At 36.1% G+C, this 22883-nt stretch overlaps 1 protein-coding gene across 1 annotated transcript in view; it reads right to left on the minus strand.

The window, feature by feature from the left end:
* Positions 1-1175: 1175 nt before the first annotated feature.
* The window catches only part of ablim2 (actin binding LIM protein family, member 2), a 59650-nt gene continuing 37942 nt past the window's right edge, over positions 1176-22883 (minus strand). The window contains exons 14-23 of the mRNA XM_066720082.1: positions 22588-22644; positions 19938-20039; positions 15906-15959; positions 14440-14486; positions 14125-14236; positions 13959-14017; positions 11472-11526; positions 11188-11195; positions 10928-11008; positions 1176-6327 (exon numbers count right to left, since the gene is read on the minus strand). Coding sequence (XP_066576179.1) covers positions 6214-6327; positions 10928-11008; positions 11188-11195; positions 11472-11526; positions 13959-14017; positions 14125-14236; positions 14440-14486; positions 15906-15959; positions 19938-20039; positions 22588-22644 — 689 coding nt within the window. The 3' untranslated portion in view covers positions 1176-6213. The remainder of the gene's footprint in view (positions 6328-10927; positions 11009-11187; positions 11196-11471; positions 11527-13958; positions 14018-14124; positions 14237-14439; positions 14487-15905; positions 15960-19937; positions 20040-22587; positions 22645-22883) is intronic.

A 22883-nucleotide genomic window follows, 5' to 3' on the forward strand; every position in this document is an offset into this window, starting at 1 on the left:
GAGTACTTCCGCCCCGCAAGGGAAGGGAACAAGGGAACAAATGTGCGATTTGGGATGCAGCGCTGATCAAATGTCAGTGTAAATGCAACACTACTGATCGTGATCAAATGTTATGATGCATTTGATCTGGATCAGAAATGGCAGTATAAATGCACCTAATGAGGTACTGTTAATCTGAAATGGTACCTCTGTTAACCGTAGAGGATCAAGTTTCCTTTTATGCTCTAGAGGCAGTTCAGAGGAGAGCAACCAGACTTATTCCAGGTCTGAAGGGAATGTCCTACTGAGAGACTGAGGAACTGAACCTTTTCACTCTGGAACAGCAGAGACTACGTGGGGACTTGATCCAAGTCTTCAAAATCATGAAAGGCATCGACCACATCAAACTAGAGGAGCTTTTCCAGATCAGCAGGGACACACGCACCCGAGGACACAAATGGAAATTGGGCTTCAAGGCATTCAAGACAGAAACCAGGAGACACTTCTTCACACAGAGTCGTCACAATCTGGATCAAACTCCCCAGCGATGTGGCAGAAGCTGAACATTTGTGAACATTTTAAAATAGATTGGATAGGATCCTTGGATCACTTAGTTATTAATGGACACCAAACAAGCATGATGGATTGAATGGCCTCCTCTCGTTTGTAAACTTTCTTTTGGGTCTTATGTTTTTTAAGTTTTATTTGGAATACCTAAGCATCTGATTCTATCAAGTAGATCCAGCGGTTTCATTTCTACACCAACCGCAATAGTTACGACCTGGATGATCATTTTGCACACAGGATGTGTGTATTAATTCCTTTAAAGAACAAGATGAAGAACTTTTCCATCTCCCGTGGTTGTCACAGTCACCAGATTTCAGTTTAATTGAAAAGATGTAGATTATTTTGGAATGTGCTGTGTTTAAGATTAGCAACTATATTTTGTTCAGATTTCTTTTACTCAGGCAGATACTTTAATTCATAAAAAATATATTTAAGTGTATGCAGTGTTGGATTGCATCTACTGAAAACACCTAGACCAAATCAAACACTGTCCTACCTGAGAATTGCAAATGACAAACCTGTGCTCTATTGCAGTTGTTTTTTAAGTAGTAATTGTAATTTGCAATGCTGGTGTTTCAAAGATTTGTCCTGACCCATGTGTAATAAAAACAAACAAACCAAAAACGAAATCCTGATGAAACATTTATTATAAGATGGACCTAAGCACTTCTTGCAAATTGGCAAAACAAAAGAAATAAAAGGCTTAGTTACAGCAGAATTATACCTTATAATTTCAAGCTGCTGAGTTACAGATACATACAATCATCAATAGCAATGACAAAATGTTATGTGTGGGCATGTTTTTTTTTTTTTTTAAACATGTATATAGCAGAATGCCATGTCATCAACAAACGGACAATATTCAACAGAAAACCAAAAAGCAATATTTCACTGATTTTTGTTCCTATTGAATGACAGCCTCACGAGAAAGACAATTACACATTTGGTGTCAAAATGTACAAATGCAAGGTGAAAACTACAATAGCATTTCTGTTACAAAAGCTCTTAACCCAGTTCTGTTCAGTTTCTTCAGTTCATTTATAATGCACATTGATTTGAAACATTTATTTTAATAATTCTTATGTCACTGTGTAGGTTCATGTGATCCTTTCAAAATGCAAAATTAAATAATTGCTATATTCTAGAATTTTCTGCAAAGTTTTCTTTTATGTTCTGCTAGGGTTGTGGGCATTAAAAATACACATTTATTGTTTTTGATAATATAAAAAAAGTAGGGGAAATCTTTTATGTGTCCATTTATACAAATTACACAGTGTACGTATCATATCATTAAGTCAATGTTTTCTTGGGGGGGAATAGTATTCCCAGTTATATGATGCAAATATTCAGGTTCAGTCTGTAAGTTGATGAAAGATACTTTGTGATCTGAAAGGCAGATATTGATTTCAGGTGCAAATCAGGATTTAAAACATTTTAAAGGCTACAAGCACCCAATGGAGAAAGAATTGTGGCTTAATATATTAGTTTCTACTGTGCCTGGATTCAATTTTCCATGTGACATTCCTGTTTCTACAGCTGTTCAAAGACAAACACCACCAACAAATACAACAGTCAACTTCGTCACAGTTGGCCTCTCTGTAACAATTGAAGGAAGGGGTAATGGACGTTCAACAGTACTTTAATTTCTCACTGAAGCCCAGGGTTTAATAATCATTAGCAAGTACTACATATACCAGTTTGTACTGTAAAAATTACACACACACTTCGATCTGCATAAAAATCAGTTTGCAATAAATGCTGCTCACATTCAGCAATATTCTAAAGCACTCGTAATACTTAAAAGTATTGTGATACTTAAATAAAGCACTTAAATCTGCATGTAAAAGACAAGGAAATTAAGTTTAGTTTAAGTATGTTAACTGTACCTGCTGTACAAAACATGCCATAATTGTGCATCTTTTGACACTCATTAACCATTTGTTTATTTGACAAAAAGGAAGAAAAAAACAACAAGAAAATAGCAAAGAATTATACTGAAGATGTTTATATTCACATTAAACTGTTTTCTTTAGGTAGTGGTTTAATGTCTATGCTTTGTGGAGTTTTATTTTGTACAGGTTTTTTGTTTTGTTTTCAGGTGTTATATAAAAATAGATATTTAAACCACATATTTCTTTGAACGTTAGTCTTTTCTTAATACATGGACCTTTTATGATAGTGAAACTGCTCAAGCCATTGTCAAGCTGAAAACTGCAAGTACCAGTCTGTTTCCTCCACTATTCAGACATCTTTCCAATACAAGAAAACATACTGCAGCACAAAAACAGGCATTTTACACTAATCTGTTACATTAATTCATGACCATCCAGAAGATTACCATCTATAATCTTCACCGGTGTCAGCAGAAAACAGTCACATCCCTGATTATGTAAAGATGATGCATATTAATGTACAATATACACTCACCTAAAGGATTATTAGGAACACCATACTAATACTGTGTTTGACCCCCTTTCGCCTTCAGAACTGCCTTAATTCTACGTGGCATTGATTCAACAAGGTGCTGAAAGCATTCTTTAGAAATGTTGGCCCATATTGATAGGATAGCATCTTGCAGTTGATGGAGATTTGTGGGATGCACATCCAGGGCACGAAGCTCCCGTTCCACCACATCCCAAAGATGCTCTATTGGGTTGAGATCTGGTGACTGTGGGGGCCAGTTTAGTACAGTGAACTCATTGTCATGTTCAAGAAACCAATTTGAAATGATTCCACCTTTGTGACATGGTGCTGGAAGTAGCCATCAGAGGTCATAAAGGGATGGACATGGTCAGAAACAATGCTCAGGTAGGCTGTGGCAATTAAACGATGCCCAATTGGCACTAAGGGGCCTAAAGTGTGCCAAGAAAACATCCCCCACACCATTACACCACCACCACCAGCCTGCACAGTGGTAACAAGGCATGATGGATCCATGTTCTCATTCTGTTTACGCCAAATTCTGACTCTACCATCTGAATGTCTCAACAGAAATCGAGACTCATCAGACCAGGCAACATTTTTCCAGTCTTCAACTGTCCAATTTTGGTGAGCTTGTGCAAATTGTAGCCTCTTTTTCCTATTTGTAGTGGAGATGAGTGGTACCCGGTGGGGTCTTCTGCTGTTGTAGCCAAGGTTGTACGTGTTGTGGCTTCACAAATGCTTTGCTGCATACCTCGGTTGTAACGAGTGGTTATTTCAGTCAAAGTTGCTCTTCTATCAGCTTGAATCAGTCGGCCCATTCTCCTCTGACCTCTAGCATCAACAAGGCATTTTCGCCTACAGGACTGCCGCATACTGGATGTTTTTTCCTTTTCACACCATTCTTTGTAAACCCTAGAAATGGTTGTGCGTGAAAAACCCAGTAACTGAGCAGATTGTGAAATACTCAGACCGGCCCGTCTGGCACCAACAACCATGCCACGCTCAAAATTGCTTAAATCACCTTTCTTTCCCATTCAGACATTCAGTTTGGAGTTCAGGAGATTGTCTTGACTAGGACCACACCCCTAAATGCATTGAAGCAACTGCCATGTGATTGGTTGATTAGATAATTGCATTAATGAGAAATTGAACAGGTGTTCCTAATAATCCTTTAGGTGAGTGTATTGTAGTGATCACACGGTCCTATGATTAACCTATTTTTTGGTGATTGGTTTTTATTATACCCCAATTGTAATAAATAGTTTTCAGTCTAAAGAAATGTTACAGTTGTGTTTTTTTTTTTTAACAAGAATATCCCACATTGTCACATTTCTATGATAACAGTGATCAGTTTCCATAGGTTTATTTTACCATAAGGCTTTTATTAATTCATATACGATAATAAAATTACATTTATATATAGAAAGCTGCTCTAGGACCTCTTTAAAAGGGTTTCTATGATAGTCTGGTTTAAGTATGTGTGGAATTTCACCTTTTGTGTGTTGATAACATTTTGGCTTTAACAATTGTAAAATACAGGTAATGAATGCAGAGCACACACTGATGTGAAGAGTAAAACATGGTGTAGAAAAATAGTTTGGGGACTTCCATTGTGACATTTTAAAATTGGTGGCTCAAACAAAAGCACAAAAAGCATTGTCCCTGGACCTCAAGACGTGTGAATCCTCTCAGACTAACTATTTCTAGGATAACACTGGCTTTTAATTTTAGATCAACGTGATCATTTCATAACAAAGAAAGAATAGGGATACTAAATATTTTATACGTACAAGCCAGTTGTAATGCCCTTTTTACATTTTCCGCGTATGTGCTCTCAAACACAGCACATCTGAATATCATGGGAAAGTTCATCATGCCGACTTAAGCTGGCAGGAACACAAAAATAAGCCACAGGTTTCCCGACATGCCACATGCCCCTCTGCAGCGACCTTCATCCCACATGAATGAACCCATACAGCTTATTGAATAATTTATTGAATAACTGCTATAGATTCACTTAATTTCAAAGTTGAAACCTATTCAAGTTCAGGTATGATGATGTTGTATCGAGACGCAATATTGTTTAAACAGTGTTTCTGCTAGCTCAATGCTAAAGCTTTGAAAAATACCTTTTCTTTAGATTTATTATTTTCTTGTGTGTGGGGCGTTTGATAGTTTACTAGTTTGATAGTTTTGTAGTGTGGAATGCAACTCTGACTGATGCATTATAACAGAAAATAACCCAATATAAATTAAGAATAGCTTTTGTATTGTTCTTATTGCTGTTTCAGGAGTTCTATAGTTCTAACAGACATACATAGAAGGTAAATAGAGTTTATTTTGGCATAGACTCGCTTGACTAAGGGACCGGTGACCAGGCCTTGAGGACGAGGCCATCCGAACCCCCCACTGGGTGGAATGAGCCAAGGAGCTGCAGTGTTTAGGGTGAAGGAGGGATGCAAAGAAATGAATGCTGGAAAAGTGCATTTGTTCTCAGATACTTATGCTTGGTAAGGTGGAAGTCATGCACAAGACTGAGGCCGTCTTCCTTCCGAACTTCAGAATTCAATTTGACACTATTTCACAAAATAATCCCTCCATTCCTCTGTTCCTGTATCAGTTGTGCCAAAGGTAAGGCATTTCTGTGATTGATAGGAATAACCCAGAGCATTCCCTTCAGTTTATCTCACTCATAGTCTAAGTCTCACTCATGATTTCAAAATCTCACAACTTGGATAAGAAGTAATACTTCAATGAAAAACAGCCAAAAATATAGCCTTCCTTAATTTGAAAAGTACACTTGCAAGAAAAAATATAGTAAGGTGCTTCTATTCAACTTTTTAAATCATTTTTAAAAGGTAATCTTTCCTTATTATCTTTTTGGCCATTACAATTACACGTTCAGTTGCCCTTCACTTAGTCTCCTCTGCTGCACAATTAAGCAATTTATTTGATAAAATCAGCTGTGTTAAATGTAGGTGCTTCACTTCCAAAGTGCCAACTGCTAAAAGGATAGAAAAGCTGATTTATTCTGCAGAAGATGGGTTATGACTGGGACCAGGACCCACACTCAGGAAACACACATAACTGGCCATGCAACTTTAGCTAATCTGTATCCCTGCTGGCTTCCACTGAATCTTCTTAATTCAGACCATGATGATATTGCAAGTCAGGATGTATATTGTTAATGTTCTTGTTTGTTAGACAGGATGGATGCTAAGTGAAGATTTCTATCCTTGGTATTTAAAAAAGGCGTGCTTGCTTCTTTAGATCATTTCTCTTCCACAGAGCTAAGCGATCAAACTCTTCGATTGTCATTCCAAAGACTTTCCAAAAATCCTCTGGAGACAAATGCCTCTGAAACACAAAAACAAAGAGAGAAATCACACACAAGAAAAACTAAATTAACCTAAACAGTCCTCTGAATATATGTTAAGGTAGAGGGCAGAGACAAAAGGTAAATTTATAGCAATCATCTAATTTTAATTTTAATTCCAAATTGGACCAACATTCACTTCCATTTGCTTATTTTCTAAAACATTAAAGTCAATTTTTATTTTTATTTACAAATGCAGAATAATTATCAGAAAATGTATTTTCTACTGGAAAGCATGGAAGGGATTATATTATAATAAATGCTCAATATCATGCCAAACTTTTTGATTTTTTATCACAACCATATCTTAGTGAAGTCATAGCTGGCAAGGGTGGTTTAAAAGTGTCAATTAAACCATGGCACACTTTCTTCAATACGTCAGAGCGTTACATTAAACATTCTGATCTGAAATTAATGTCAATTAAAAAAAATATTAAATCTTATTTGGAACAGGATCAGAACATCTTTCCACTAAAATGAACATAAAAAGGCGTCTCCACAAGAACAAGGATCTCTAATAAAATCCTGAAAGAATTTGTCATCTGGATGATATACCTCAGTTCCATGTCTCTGGCATGGGGATTAAAGCACATGTTTTATATAAGGAACAGTTGTAATGTTCCTATTCTTGTTAGCCCCCTAGTGCTCCGCTTTAATTAGCTGATAATACTGGTATTTCAGTTTTCATTCTGCTTACATGATTTGTTTCCATTTGAGGAATAATGAATGCTTGGATCACAGTTTTTGAATATAGAATACATATGTATTTTATGTTAGTTCTGCAAGGAACTTCAGTTATAATTGTTCCAGTTCCAGTGATACAAACTAAACAGACATATTATTTAGCATCACACAATAGTGTTATTCAAAGTGAAGGGTAGGATCTACCCACAGTGTGTATGCAAATATATTCTAATGTAGGAATGAAACATTGCTGAAACTACCTCCAGCAAGAGGAGACTAACTGTTAAACAATTATAGATAGTGTTTCAAAAACAAATTAATGGTTTTAATTTCAAAAGGCACTTTAAAGAATGCATGCACTTGTATATTAATTTGTGTCACATAAAATTAAATCTGTATAGATTTACTAATAACTGTTAACAATACATTCTTGTAATGTATGTTATGCATTGTTGCGAAACTGCTCTGCTTGATAAACGAAAGATCTTAGATTATAAAAAACTACTTTTGAAAACAATGCACTATATCAGTAATTGAGACGTTTATTGTGCCCAGATTAATGATATTAGAAACTGCCACTGGAAGGCTTTCTAAACTCCAGGTGTTCTTTTGTTTTTTTCTATAAAACATTGATTCAATAAAATTCCTTTCAAGAAAATGCATTTCTGAAGTTTAAACAATGAATTCACAACATTTTTATATTGAAATGCTTAATTTCACAATTTATAACAATGTGATGGCAAATTTTTAATTGGTCTAACAAGTACCAAATGGAATTAATTGTACAAATAAATACTATGAAAAAAATACATACATACATAAAATGTAGAGAACCTAAACTCAGTTATTATAACAAACACACATGGTATCTTGGCAAACCAATAGGGGTCTCATGTGGCTTCTCTATCTAAGAACATTGAATGACAAGTTGTTTGAAATACCTTTAACAAGACTAGAATTGCAGAGAGCAAAAAGCTTCTGGCTCAGCCCAAGGTTTATCCCCATATAATTAAATAAACTGAAACCTTCAAAAGAAATCTTATTTTTAAACAATCTGGCAAGAGATCAGCTACCACCTGCCCTATAACATCCTCCTATAGTATACATAGCTGGACCAATATCAGAAGGAAAGTCTTTCAAACGTTATCTTGGAATTACATCTAAAATTCAGATGTCTGGTTTTATTCACATACGCCACATGTTTCACAGAAGCCACACCATAATCTCCATCTAAGTTTTGTCTGGACGTGCAGGTTATGTCAAGGTGACAGCTTTGAACAGAAAAGAAGACGGATGCTGATAAAACAGATATCTGAAAATAAAATATTGGTTATGAATCGAATGCCTTGATACATGGCTGGCTGTGGTATGTGTGGAAATGTGCTGAACTAAACCAAAATGGCTAAATTGCTTTTCAATCAAAACATTGCATTTGTGGATTCAATTTGATATTGAAAAATAATGTGAAATCAAAATGTGTGACTAGAATATAATGTACATCACAGAACTCCACTGAATCACTTAACCCTAACTCTGATCTTAATTCTAACCATAATGCTAGCTCTTACACTAAACTTAACCTTAAAACCCTGACCTTATAACCTTGTCTCTAATCCTACCCCTGACCGTCTAATCCAATCCAAAGACATCAGAACACAAGACTGAAATAGTGATATAAAGGTTATTGGGAGTGCATTCTCGCCTGGGATACCATAACCTAAGAAACCACAGAAAACACCACTTCAGACATTACTTATTTACACAAAACAACAACATAGCAGAAGTAAAAAGCCAGCCACCCACAGGGATTACCCACCCAGTTATATAGTAGAATAATACAGCCTGCCCCTTTTAGTGAATTAAGTCATCTGTAAACTATTCAAATTCACTGTATTGCACTGTCCCTTTCCACGGTTACTTTCCTTTGCTCAGATTTACGTTACTGTTCATATGTAATTTAAAATCTTAGCAGACAATATTCATCATTCTCACAAGTTTCAAACTTCATCACAAATGGTCTATAATCTCATATTAAATGTAGTCCATAACAGATTTGCATACATCTTTATTTGCTGAGATAAATTACCATTATGTGGATGAAGTAATAGATGGGTAAGTATTGTATCAACTTGAAAAGAACCTTAAATTACGATTTTATGTCCCACTCACGTCATATTTTGTTCCCTTCTGAGAAAATTACTCTATATAATGTGATATGTAATGTGATATATTGTAACAATTGTAAGACATAATAAAATATAATAATAATAAATAATAAAAAAAATATGCTCCATGAGCAACACAACCCCACACATATTCTGGCATAGAGCTCTGACTGGCATTTGTATTTTAATATGGAAGATGCGCATAACAATACATCTTAATTTTGGTACCAGATACATGTATAAAGTTTTATAAATATATCCAGAAAACTGGAAAAGGAAACCTGTCTTTAGCACTCCAGGTAACTCGATACAGACACATGACGGGAAGCTGGTTAGATTTTCCCTAGCTGGCAACACGCTTTGCAAATGATCATGGAAAACATCATTCACAGTTTATAGAAATTACGAAGCAGTGCTGACTGCCTAAGCGCACAACTGCAAACTGTTACTGTGAACTTGAGTTGATTACAAAATATTTCCCCATTTCCCTACTGTGGTTCGAGAAGCCCTTTCAGAATAACACACATAGAAATCCTCAATATATAAACAGTATATGGTTGTTTTTAAGTAATGTGCTTCTGAAAATCATATATGAAAGGTTTAGCAGTGATTTCATCTTTGCTAACAGTTAACAGCAGTCTAGTGGCTCATATACATAGATCACATGCAGTTATTACATTATAACTCATTACCTGTATGTTGCACTGTGGTAAAAACATATTTAAATGAACATGATCATAAAAATGTAAAGTTCTTTCTTATCCATAATCGCTAATTAAACAACACGGTTTCATCAAAGATTCAATTAAAATTATTTATAAACTCCACCAGATTCCTTTGTTTACACTTGAATGCATGGAATCCAATATAAACCCAGTTCTAAGAACACAGTGTATGCCATAAGTAAGAAAATAATAAATACCAAGATGATTCCCCAAAGAAAAATTCCTACTGTACTCTGTTGTTTTGAAAGGAAATTAACAAGAACAGAAATCTGTACACTCCCTTGGTTCACTCTGGGGTCAGGACCAAGGACAGACTAATTTGGTGAGCTCCTCAGAGTCTCCAAATGGGCTTTGCTCCATACCACAGACGTCCCACAATATTCCTCACAATTGGTAGCTTTGCATGAAAGAGGTCCAGTGCTGACAAGAGGAGTTCAGGTCAGATCCAAAATATGTCGACCGAGTTCAACAAACATTTTATCTGTAAGTAACCAAGTATACCAAGGCAATAAAATGTTACATAGGAGATGGGATTTGCAAATGCAACCTAATAATTTGTCTTTTATTGAATAAATAAATCAATGTATTATCCCACAGAAGGCTCAAGTATGCACTTTTCTTTTGCAAAAATACCACAAAACTAAATTGAACATGCAATTCTACACCTACATGTGATGTGTAATCGTCAACTATACTGCTTGTTTGTCAAATCTGTGTGACAGTTATTTTATGGTTTTACTTTTTACTCCCATCCCCATAGTTATCAGGATATTGAATTTACCTAACTGACTGAACACATTTTTATATAGAACACAGTGATGCAACTCCAAAAGAAAGTAAACTGCACATAAATAATAAAATATATGTTTGGTGATTGTATTTAAAAGAGTGATTTAATTAATTTTGGAATGATATGATTGTTTAGCCTTGTAGAACTACACCCTATCTGGTGTGCATCTCTTCTCCTCTGTTAAATACTGAGGACTCTGATTTACACTCCTGGTTACCTCCAGTCTGGTTCTATCCACGTCCTTTGGCAGTTTGACCCGAACTCTGTTTGTTACCGCTAGAACTTCATAGGGGTAAACCTGGAATCAGAAGAAATGCATGATCTTTTTGGAGTTAAATCAGCCTAAAAAGGTATTACAAATGCCAAAGGTGTAAGTAAAAATAGGAGAATGAACATTACAACACTTTTAACCTGTTCAAACTATAAGAGTTGGCCAGGCTTGGAGATTCCTGTCAGAAAACAGCTAGTATTTCTTACCTTGTACTCTGAAACAGAAATGGGACAAGAAAGAAAGAATTTAGAGTTAGCATATGTTACATAACATGCCTTAAATTCTTAAAATATTACAAGATTCAACAGCACAAAATGGAAGTGAAACTAATTATCATCAAGTGCAAATATGTCACACATTAAATGTTCAGAACTGTATTTCACAGCACTGGGCTTCGTATGTCCTCTCTGTATCTGAACTCAATTAATTCTGCCAATGGCACAGGGGAACAACTCAGAATATAATACAGTAAACAAGACACCAATCTTACCTCTCGTGCCCCAACTGGAGTCCTGGTCCGCTTCATATCCAGTGAGATCAGGGGCCTGATTAATGGATGAAATAAGAGTTTTGCTTCAATCAAGTGCATGACATATCATTTGTATGCATCCTGAATCATACAGAACCACAATACATACACTTTATTGCCTTTACTTACCTGAAATTAGTTATTAAAAAGGACCCTGGTCCCTATGTATTAAATTATATTAGATAACATGCGACCAGAGTCAGGAGCAGATTTGTGAGGAACATATTTAGATTCCACTTTGTTTCTTTGTGTCGTGTGTGTACAGACATGACAAACAGACCTACTGAATTTCCATTAAATGTGACAATATGAGAAAAAATGGGAGGTAAGACTAGATACTTTGAAAGTATCGGAAATTATAATCTATACACAAAAATAGAGTAAATGTTGTGACTCTCTACATATTATCTACACTAGTAGATTGCTGTTTATAGCTCCTCAGAACAGAAGCCAAGAACAGTGAAACAGGGCACTGGCAAATTTAATCCTGAATGCTGACCAACACTGAGTAAATGCGCTCCATCGAAATGTACATCAGCCCTTACACACATATTCCAGCACCGATAATTTGTTCTACATATTCTATTCTATTATGAAACTAAAACGTTTTTACAAATACATACTTGGGATATTTCATACATCTATACCATGCAACAAGGACTCAAGCTAGAGAGTTAATATCAAAACACACCGGATATACAAACACCCTTTTGTGTAATTCTCACATGTAAAGTTACAAGTATTGTAAATGCATTTATCTGGTTCAAGTAATATAACTAATGAAAAGTAGGTGTGATCTGCATTACAGTGTCACCTAGTGGATGCTTTCATTTAAACCTACCAGAGGTAGTACATCAGGCAGAACAAAACTATAGAGACAAAAATATAAAAAAGAATCTTGGAAATGTATCAAGAACTTAATATTTTTCACTCAACAAGAGCACACAGAGAGTGAAAAATAAACACTAAACACATGTAACCATTTGAAAAAACAATATTTCTTTTCATGTTTAAAATGTTGATTTGGAAAATGGTCCCTGAAGGGTCTTTAAATCTAAGATTCAAAGCAATTGTTATTTTTTGCACACACCCACAGCAGTCTCCATAGACTAAATTATTATCAAATTCTATGATCTACCCTCTTAACTAAAAACTGCATGTTTCAAATTAAAATTGAGTCAAAGGTATTGTGAAGCGCATTGAGGAAGCTGCAAATGATACAAATCAAACAGACTGTGAAATTAAAGCATTTGATTAAATGAGCAGAATGTTCTTACTTTATTCAAGTTAAATTAAACAAGGCTGGTTTAGCTTCTTGGAGTGGAACTCGAAGAAAATAAAAGTTGTATTTTTCATTCCACACCTATCTTCGCAAATTACTTTCAGAAAATCACAAAGATTTTGCTCTCAAGCATAAAGTTTTGATAACACCCTATGAATTTAATCAGTTTAATATAATTGAGGCCCAGAACAAATCTACCTGATGATCACCCTTTAAATAAATGTGATTTAATAGCAGGGTTGTATTAGGAAAGAAACGAAACGATGTCTAGTAGTGGAACTGGAATTTGGAAGTAGTGAATGGGTCAAAGTTCTGATTGGGTCTGGGCCCTCAAAGACACAGACTGGTGTCCAACAGTTTTCTGTAACCAGGATAAATGACCTCTGCCAATGGCACGATTCCCTTGTTGTTAAATGCAGGTGACAGAACCACAGTAGTTAAAGGGCACAGTGTCAGTTTGAATATTTTCCGTGCATCTCAAAGGTCATGACCTAAACAGAACAGACTTTGGAAGCTCAGGAAACATAATGATGCCTGGTTATATACCGTGGCTAAATAGTGTCGTTAAAATGTCAAAGTGAGACTAAAAGACTAGAAGAGGTTTCACCCGTGCTAGATCCAGTTAGTGAAAGTACTTTGAATGTGAAGATTAATATTTTGTCCCACAGCTATCACTTCAAAGTAGCTGGGCAGCGTATAACCCACAGGCCACTGTATTTTTATTCATTTGATACATGTGTTACACAACAGGGCCCATCTGTTGCAGGAACTACACGATGGGAAAACAATGACTTACTGGACCTTCTTATTACTCAAGGTGTGCCCAATTACAGTACAATTCATCTCTCAAGGCTTCCCATTTCAAAACTGTTTTTGTTTCATCTCTAACATCTGTTTGAGTTTGGGAAACAATGAAAGAACCTTGAAGTGTGTTGAAACTGGAGATACAGGGGAAAAAAAGAAGTTCAAATGTAAAAAGGAAACACAATCAGGGGACCGAAGGAAAGTGGGGAAATTTTGTTGTGGTCTTGGAACAGAATAGTAAATATGGTTGTTGAATAGAAAAGGCATACGTATAGGTTAGTGATGAACTACCCATCCAATTTATATGTATATAAATTACACCACCTAAAATACAATATTTAAAAAAAGAAAAATGTGCTCACCTTGTGTATTCCATTTCTGCCATATCCAGGTAGGGACGCGGATTTAGAATAAGGGAAAGCTGCAATTGAGATGAATGAACAGTAAACTATATATAATAACTGTGACTACTTGTGCACATTACAATCTGCCAGCTTTTCTGGTTCCAAGATGGTGTTCTGTACTTACTGGGCTGTGATGAATCAATGGGAAGGCTGCAGGTGGATGTTCTGGGGTCTATGTCATCTACACCTGATCTGGCATCCATCTCACCCTTTAAAATCAACCAGCTTGTCTTCATCTAAATGTAAGTGAGAAATACGAACAAGTGAGTAAAACCAAGAGTGGGTATCATCTTTTTTTCTTTGGATAAATGTTGTGTTTGTTTGTCCTGCTTAAGAAGTGAGACAGGAAGGATCTGAGCATTCAAATAAATACTAAAATAATTTTTCTTTTGTAGTACATTTAGGGCTCAAGACTATTCACTATTCCAAACAAGCTTACCTTTCTACCATCTCCCTCATCTCCATCTTGCCAGGAGGTCCTTGATACTGAAAGACATTACACATAGATAAGCTATATTGCATTTCACTCAGCACACCATTTTTTTCTTCACTCAGCTTCAACTACACAACCTGCCAATTATTTTGCTAAGCTATGACATGTGACTAAAGAAATAGCAAGCCTTGGAACTGGCCTGTTAAAGATGCAGTCCCCCATGCATTTGTTATTTTAATAATCCGTATTCCAGAGCAGTTTTCATGATGAATAAAATGGTGTAAATTCAGATTATGTGTACCACAATTATGCAAACAGAAAGGTTATTCGAGCAGTATTGATGTTTCACAGATTCACATTAACTTTTATTTCATTTATTTTAGAATTCAGTTTGATGTCTTACAGGTTCTTTGGTTACGCACACACCCCTTCTCCCTGATCAAGTTTATTTCAACTGATTTGAGATCCTATATCTAGTTTTCTTCTTTAAAAAAATAATAATCTGGAACTCATATATTTATTTTAATGATTTTGTTGTGTTTTGTTATGTAGTCTATGAATACGAAATGACTGAGTGTTTGATTCAATTCAATTAACCTAAAAACTGAGAAATGTATTTATATTTTTGTGAGAGGAGGTAGCCAAAACCTTAAACAAGGGAAAAACCTCACCTTGTGCAGATGTCTTGCTTTTCAACTTTGTGCATGTTACAGTTTCTGATTGCATACATATTGCAACATGACATAGCTCAGGAGTTGTGTGTGTGAAAATAAAACCCTTTAATATAAATATTGGATACTGGGTCATTCCAGCTTTAAAGTGCAGGGTTTAAAAGGGAGGTCTCATACACAGAAGACACACAAAACTAAAAGGATACAAAAAAGATATGAAAGTATTGTATTAAAAATTAAAATGATGGTAAATGTGAAGAGAAGTAGTATAAAATAAATATGTTCATAAGTTTTTTCCTGCACTTTTTTATTTTATCCACAAAGAGAAATGACACTATCTACTTCCTTCATTTGAATTTGAGGTGTGGCAAAAGCTGTAGTGTTTTCATGAAATAGTCATATTTAAATCATCCCTTAGATTGCCATAATTCATGTTGAATTTATTTAAATATGACTATTTCATGAAAACACTTTCAGATTTGATCATCAAGTTTTGAATAATACAAATCAATAAAATAGTCAAGCCATCATTCCACAGAGATAAGTAACTGACTGGAATGTCTAACCAACACATATTGCAAATGGAAAATAAACACAAATAAAACAAAAAATGGGAAAATAATACAAAATGAATAGATGTGGAGGTGTGAAGTGCAAGACAAACTATTAGTCAAACAATAATTAAGTTTCTTCCAGCATGGGTTAAAAGAACAGAATCTGACACGTAGTCAAAGTGACAGCAGTAACAGAGTCACCATGCTTGACATGCAGAAAATTGTTAAACAGGAGAGAGGACTGTACCATGCTGTTTGTAGATAGGGGGCTTTCTATAGATATTATCTTTTGTCCTAGTTTCTGAAGATGGAAGAGAAAGGAGATAAGAACAGAAAAAGGCATGAGTTAAACCTGTCATTATCCATGAGGCACAAGGGCATATCCTTAGGGGCAGCCAATCCCTGTGACATTATCAAAGGGATAACCCAGTGATTTTTGAATTGCAAGATTTTGTTCTCCACTAAGTCTTAGTGAGGTTTGACACTGCCTATTTAAATTATTATCAATATAAACAAAATCCAATAAATTTATATAATAAAACATACATACTATATACAAACATACAGTGCCTATAGAAAGTCTATACCCCCTTTCAAAATCTTCACCTTTTGTTGCCTTATAGCCTGGAATTATATACATCCTACCCCACAACTTCCGAGTGAAAAATGTATTCTAGAAATTTGTAGAAAAAAAAAATGAAATAGCTTTGTTGGATAAGTATCCACTCCCCTTGTAATAGCAATCGTAAATTAGGTCTGATGTAAGCAATTGCCTTCAGCTTCACACACCAAGTTAAGTGGCCTCCACCTGTGTTAAATTGTAATGATTCACACAATTTCAGGATACAATCAGCAGTTCCTGTAGGCTCCCTCTGCTGGGTCGTGCATTTCAAAGCAATGACTCAACCATGAGCACCAAGGAGCTTTCAATAGAACTGGGACAAAGTTTTAGAAAGGCACAGATCAGGGGATGGGTATAAAAAAATATCAAAGGCCTTGAATATCCCTTGGAGCACAGTCAAGACTATTATAAAGAAGTGCATCACCCAAAGAACACCATCCCTACTGTGAAGCACGGTGGTGCAGCATCATATTATGGGGATGTTTCTCAGCGGCAGGGACTGGGGCACTTGTCAGGATAGATGGGAAAATAAATGGAGCAAAGTATAGAAAAATAAAAGCTGCTGCCCTCTGCAGGAAAGCTGGAAGTTCAACTTTCAGCATGATAACGACCCCAAGCACACAGCCAAAACTACACTCGAGTGGCTAAGTAACAAAAAAGGTAAATATCCAGTCCCTGACCTAAATCCAATCAATAATTTGTGGCATGACTTGAAGATTGCTGTCCATTAACGCTCCCCAGGAAACCTGAACAGTTTTGTAAAGAAGAATGGTAAAATATTGCCAAATATAGGTGTGCAAAGTTGGTAGAGACTTATCCCAACAGACTCTCAGCTGCAACTGCTGCCAAAGGTCCTTCCACACCTTTTGCACAATAAAATCTTTTCCCTTTAACAGTGTGGAGTGCCATGTGTAGATAAATAGAAAAAAAACTTCTAAAATCCATGGCCCTCACACAACAAAATGTGAAAAAGTTCAAGGGGGTGTAGACTTTATATAGGTATTGTAAATAAATATATAATAAATTATATTATACAAAAAACAGCTTGGACAAAATTTGTATGTTGCACCATTATCTTTCCTTAGAAACATGAATTATTTAAATTAAGTCACATGGAATAGGTGATTGTCAGTGTGATTTTAATAACTGCCAGTGTTATACAAAACTATGCCACATATGGACAAACCTGCTGCTTCTTTTTTTTATTATTATTGTGGAGAAAATATTGTCAAAAGGCAGATTAACTGGCTGAAAGTCTGATTAGTTTATATAAATTGGCATTAAATCAAATACAATGTGCTGCTTTACTTTCTTAAATTATCTGAACTGAAAGAATACTGGCAGTAGAAAACAGGTTTTCAAATGACGGAGAGATTACTTGCATTGTTTTCCAAAATACCAACTTTTGCTCATAATTCAGTTTTTAATTGTCATGATTCCTTTTTCTATGGGAATTTGGGTGTTATTATGTAGAACTCAAGCTGCTAATCAGCCTTATATTTGAGACTATAACACATATTTCTACGTATTAATTCTGAAAGGAGCACAATCAGGCTTACAATTAATCTTTTAGACCCTTGAAGTATCTGACTGCGCAGGAGTAGTTCTGTTTTCAATAACAAACCCTACCCTAAAACATTAGTCAACATGGGTCATTTACAGTATCCACAACACAATATAAATAACATAAAATAATTCAAAAGTTATTATTATGAAACAGCTCTTTTTAAGATTACATAATTATAGTTATAATGTAATAGTTTGTTTTTAAATCTTCAGGGCACCACATTTATATTACTTAGGTTGTGGACTAAAGTCTGCACTTCCCTTCTTTTCAATGCAAAATGCTTTGATTCAGGCTGATACTATCGCTACTACTTATATACACTCACCTAAAGGATTATTAGGAACACCATACTAATACTGTGTTTGACCCCCTTTCGCCTTCAGAACTGCCTTAATTCTACGTGGCACTGATTCAACAAGGTGCTGAAAGCATTCTTTAGAAATGTTGGCCCATATTGATAGGATAGCATCTTGCAGTTGATGGAGATTTGTGGGATGCACATCCAGGGCACGAAGCTCCCGTTCCACCACATCCCAAAGATGCTCTATTGGGTTGAGATCTGGTGACTGTGGGGGCCAGTTTAGTACAGTGAACTCATTGTCATGTTCAAGAAACCAATTTGAAATGATTCGACCTATGTGACATGGCGCATTATCCTGCTGGAAGTAGCCATCAGAGGATGGGTACATGGTGGTCATAAAGGGATGGACATGGTCAGAAACAATGCTCAGGTAGGCCGTGGCATTTAAACGATGCCCAATTGGCACTAAGGGGCCTAAAGTGTGCCAAGAAAACATCCCCCACACCATTACACCACCACCACCAGCCTGCACAGTGCTAACAAGGCATGATGGATCCATGTTCTCATTCTGTTTACGCCAAATTCTGACTCTACCATCTGAATGTCTCAACAGAAATCGAGACTCATCAGACCAGGCAACATTTTTCCAGTCTTCAACTGTCCAATTTTGGTGAGCTTGTGCAAATTGTAGCCTCTTTTTCCTATTTGTAGTGGAGATGAGTGGTACCCGGTGGGGTCTTCTGCTGTTGTAGCCCATCCGCCTCAAGGTTGTATGTGTTGTGGCTTCACAAATGCTTTGCTGCATACCTCGGTTGTAACGAGTGGTTATTTCAGTCAAAGTTGCTCTTCTATCAGCTTGAATCAGTCGGCCCATTCTCCTCTGACCTCTAGCATCAACAAGGCATTTTCGGCCACAGGACTGCCGCATTCTGGATGTTTTTCCCTTTTCACACCATTCTTTGTAAACCCTAGAAATGGTTGTGCGTGAAAATCCCAGTAACTGAGCAGATTGTGAAATACTCAGACCGGCCCGTCTGGCACCAACAACCATGCCACGCTCAAAATTGCTTAAATCACCTTTCTTTCCCATTCAGACATTCAGTTTGGAGTTCAGGAGATTGTCTTGACCAGGACCACACCCCTAAATGCATTGAAGCATCTGCCATGTGATTGGTTGATTAGATAATTGCATTAATGAGAAATTGAACAGGTGTTCCTAATAATCCTAATAATCCTAAAATAATAGGTGAGTGTATATAGGTTATAAATATACCTGCCTTTCCTGTTAGTGGTATACTATGCATATACAGTATTTGTTTATTAATTAATGAAATCGTTCTCTATAACATTACTTCAAATGTTCTCCATATTTTGTTCCTATTTTTTAACATTCATATTTGACATCGAACAAACATATCAGCAAGAATGGAAGTTTAAGGATAGAAGGGCGTGCAAACTTTTGTCCATGATAGGGTTTGAAAAAATAATACAAACAAAGATGGGATAAGCGTGTTTGTTATAGCATGTGGAATACGTGTGCTGTCAATCCCTTACAAATCTGTATCCTTCCCTGGAATCTTCCACCACCTTCACGTTTACACACAAGTATAATGATTTGGCAATGATTAGAATATAAACTGCAGCGTATGATTGAGAAAATAGTATAAAACACAATGTCCTGCTATAATGCTTTTTACCTTCAGTGGCTGCAGCAGAAGAATGTGCTGCATGAGGGAAGAGAACAGCAAGGAGCAACATGTAGGGTTACAGCAAAGCCATGAAATCCTACCTGGTACATGGAAATGCCTGGGAGCTTGCACATAGGAAGAGGAGGGAGATTTGCTGTCTGAATATGCAGATAAGCTGGGGGTACTCCGACCACTTTCACTACCTCCAGGGGGAAGGGCAAAGAAGGTAGATAAAAAAGAAAATGGAAGGCAAAGTAGAAGAGTTATAAGCGTTTAAAGATGAAATATGAGCCGACTTGCTAATCCAGCCTGCTTGGAAGATTAGCTGTCAAATACGACCAGAGTGTGAAATCAAAATCACACTCTTTAAATTCTGTACAGCTTCAGAATATCAAAGACAGTGCATCGGATTGCATTGCCTTGGGATGCACTGCTCTGCCTAGTTTTCTTGAATCATATGACATAGCTCTAGACCAAATCCAAACTTTAATCTACCCATGCATTGCAAATTACAAACCTGGGCCCTGACGAATCTGCTAAATTGCACTTTTGTAATATGATATTGTGAGTCACATCACCTAGTAAATATCTTATGTTGGGCTGGATTATTAAGTCATTGCCACTTTTCATGCCATAGCTGATTAATCAGTATTAAAATGCTTGGAATAAAGGAAGAAAAGAAAAATAATTAATTATCCCACAAGCACACCCAATGGACCACGTAAGAGTAGAAAGGCAAAGCTTTGCAATAAAGTGCACAGAAGAAATTAGTCATCCAGTGCTGTTAGAAAAGCCTTTTACATGAAGAGGGGAACCTCCTACATCCATCTGGATCCTGAGATTAAAGTGAGTCGCAAACTGAACCAAACACGGATCAAGCAAAAGCGAATCATCTCTTGGCCACAGAGGGGTAGCGCTTCACAATTATTACTGAGCCAGCAGGAAGACGTACAAAGGGAAATGTGAAAGATGAAAATAGCACAGGGAGGAAAACTCAACACCTGTTAATGATCTCATCTATTGATTACATTAGCAGAACTAAAATATTAAGAAGTAGAAGTAGAAGAAGACAAACATAACAGGAATACATGTCTTGTTCACTGTCTTTAATTGCTTATAATGTTATTTTTTTAATTTGGTTTTCAAAGGTCATGGGGATTGATTCAATTATATCTACTAAATTAGAATATTTTGTAAAGTAAATTAGGATTTACTTTTAATTGCCTTTATCATGTAAACTACATAATTAAAAAGACAATTCCTAATACATGGTCTTGAATGTAAATTATGCAAACATACTACCTAAAAGCATATGTTGCTTGTCTAAAGGAGTGCGAGGGTGTCTACATACAGGGAGCAGATGGGCAGGCAAGTATGGACAAATAAATGCAGATGAACCAGAGGGTCTGTTTCCAGACTGCGATGATGACCATTAGTGATCAGATGAAGAGTGTGACAAAGAATGCTTATCTTCCTGTCCTACTTGCCACTGTATTTATACAGAGCTAAAAAGAGGGGAAATCCACTGTTTACTTTTAACTTCCCCTTATCTTGATGTCGACACCATAGCTCTGGCAGACTTTTCAAGGAACAACAGTGAAAACAATCCCTGACCCCAACTGATCTGTTTACTTTGCATCTGAGTTTCTGCAAAAGTCTAAAAGTGTTGTGCAATGTCATAAGTACATAAAGTCTTATGGTAGCCTTCTCAAGATATTAGATTGTAGGTTTTATGAGGAGAGCAGAGAATAATTAAGTATATTAGAAATAGTCTCAAGATATTGTAAATATGTTTGATGAAATATTCATCTTTTTTTTTTTTACAGTCAAGGGTGAAGTGCCCGGTTTCATTTGAAAATAACAAATCATGCTATAAATAAGACTTTTGCTATCAATAGCAAGACAGAATATCTCAGTTGATCTCTGTGAAGAATCTCTTGATATTACAGATTTAGTCTGAATGCAAACCAAAGGTACATAGGTATTGTTCCCTAATTACTGTCAGAATAAAAACTACAACTGCAATAGTAGTTAAAAACATCCCACATATGGCCATAAAACCTAAGTATAATACTGATAACACTCACTGGAATGTAGTATATTTTATATTCATGCAAGGTATTAATAATATACATATCACCAGTAGAAAATGCATACAGCATTACATCTTCAAAGCTAACAATTATAACCAAAGTGTTTGTACTTGGTTTAGATTTGTACTGAAGCTTATTTTAGCCTTTGTGAAGAATACATGACTTTCATTATAATGCTGGACTAAGTACAACACCCCTAGCAGTGCTGTTACGTAATGCTTCATAGAATTTAAACTGTACATAAACACTGGACAAACACTGGACCCACAATGTGCAGCTCTTACAAGTGCTGAGTAATACTGCAATCTTCTGCATTCAGACAATTATTGAAATTAATCACAGATGAGACTGACATGGAAATTCCACACAAAAAAAGCAACCAAAACCAAGAACTGAGGCTCCGACCACACTGCAGCCAACTGATTAATTACACACTCGGCACAGCTGGAAATGAAAATAGAAAACAGAACAATCTCCTAGCTCTTAAAGACGACCCATGTGGACATTCCCATGCAATTCACATCAAAACACTTGGAAACATAATAGAAACATCTCACAAACTGATGGACAATGAGACTACCTAGTAGGTAGACTTCACTGAGATTTACACCCAAGACAGTTGGGACATTAATATAGTTTTTGCTGGGAAATGCTTTACCGTGAATTGGCAAACTGAGATGCCACATCTTATTGTCAAGAGGGTCTTGCTTGTAGCCTGGGGGAATGAAGCACAGGGAGGTCATGTGACGTGGCCTAGGAGAGCTTGTGGGACCTGAACTCTGAGTGAAGTTTGATGCTTTATGTTCTTCTGCTCTCTCTTTTGAATAGTTTTTTATTAGATGTAAAACAAGCCATTACAAAGCAATATAATACCCTTGATTGTATATGTTAGAATACCTTACATTTCCAGAACACAATAAAAAAAAACTTTGATGCAGTACATTACAAAACTTA

Source organism: Amia ocellicauda, chromosome 13 (genome assembly GCF_036373705.1).
Source record: "Amia ocellicauda isolate fAmiCal2 chromosome 13, fAmiCal2.hap1, whole genome shotgun sequence".
Lineage (NCBI taxonomy): Eukaryota > Metazoa > Chordata > Actinopteri > Amiiformes > Amiidae > Amia > Amia ocellicauda.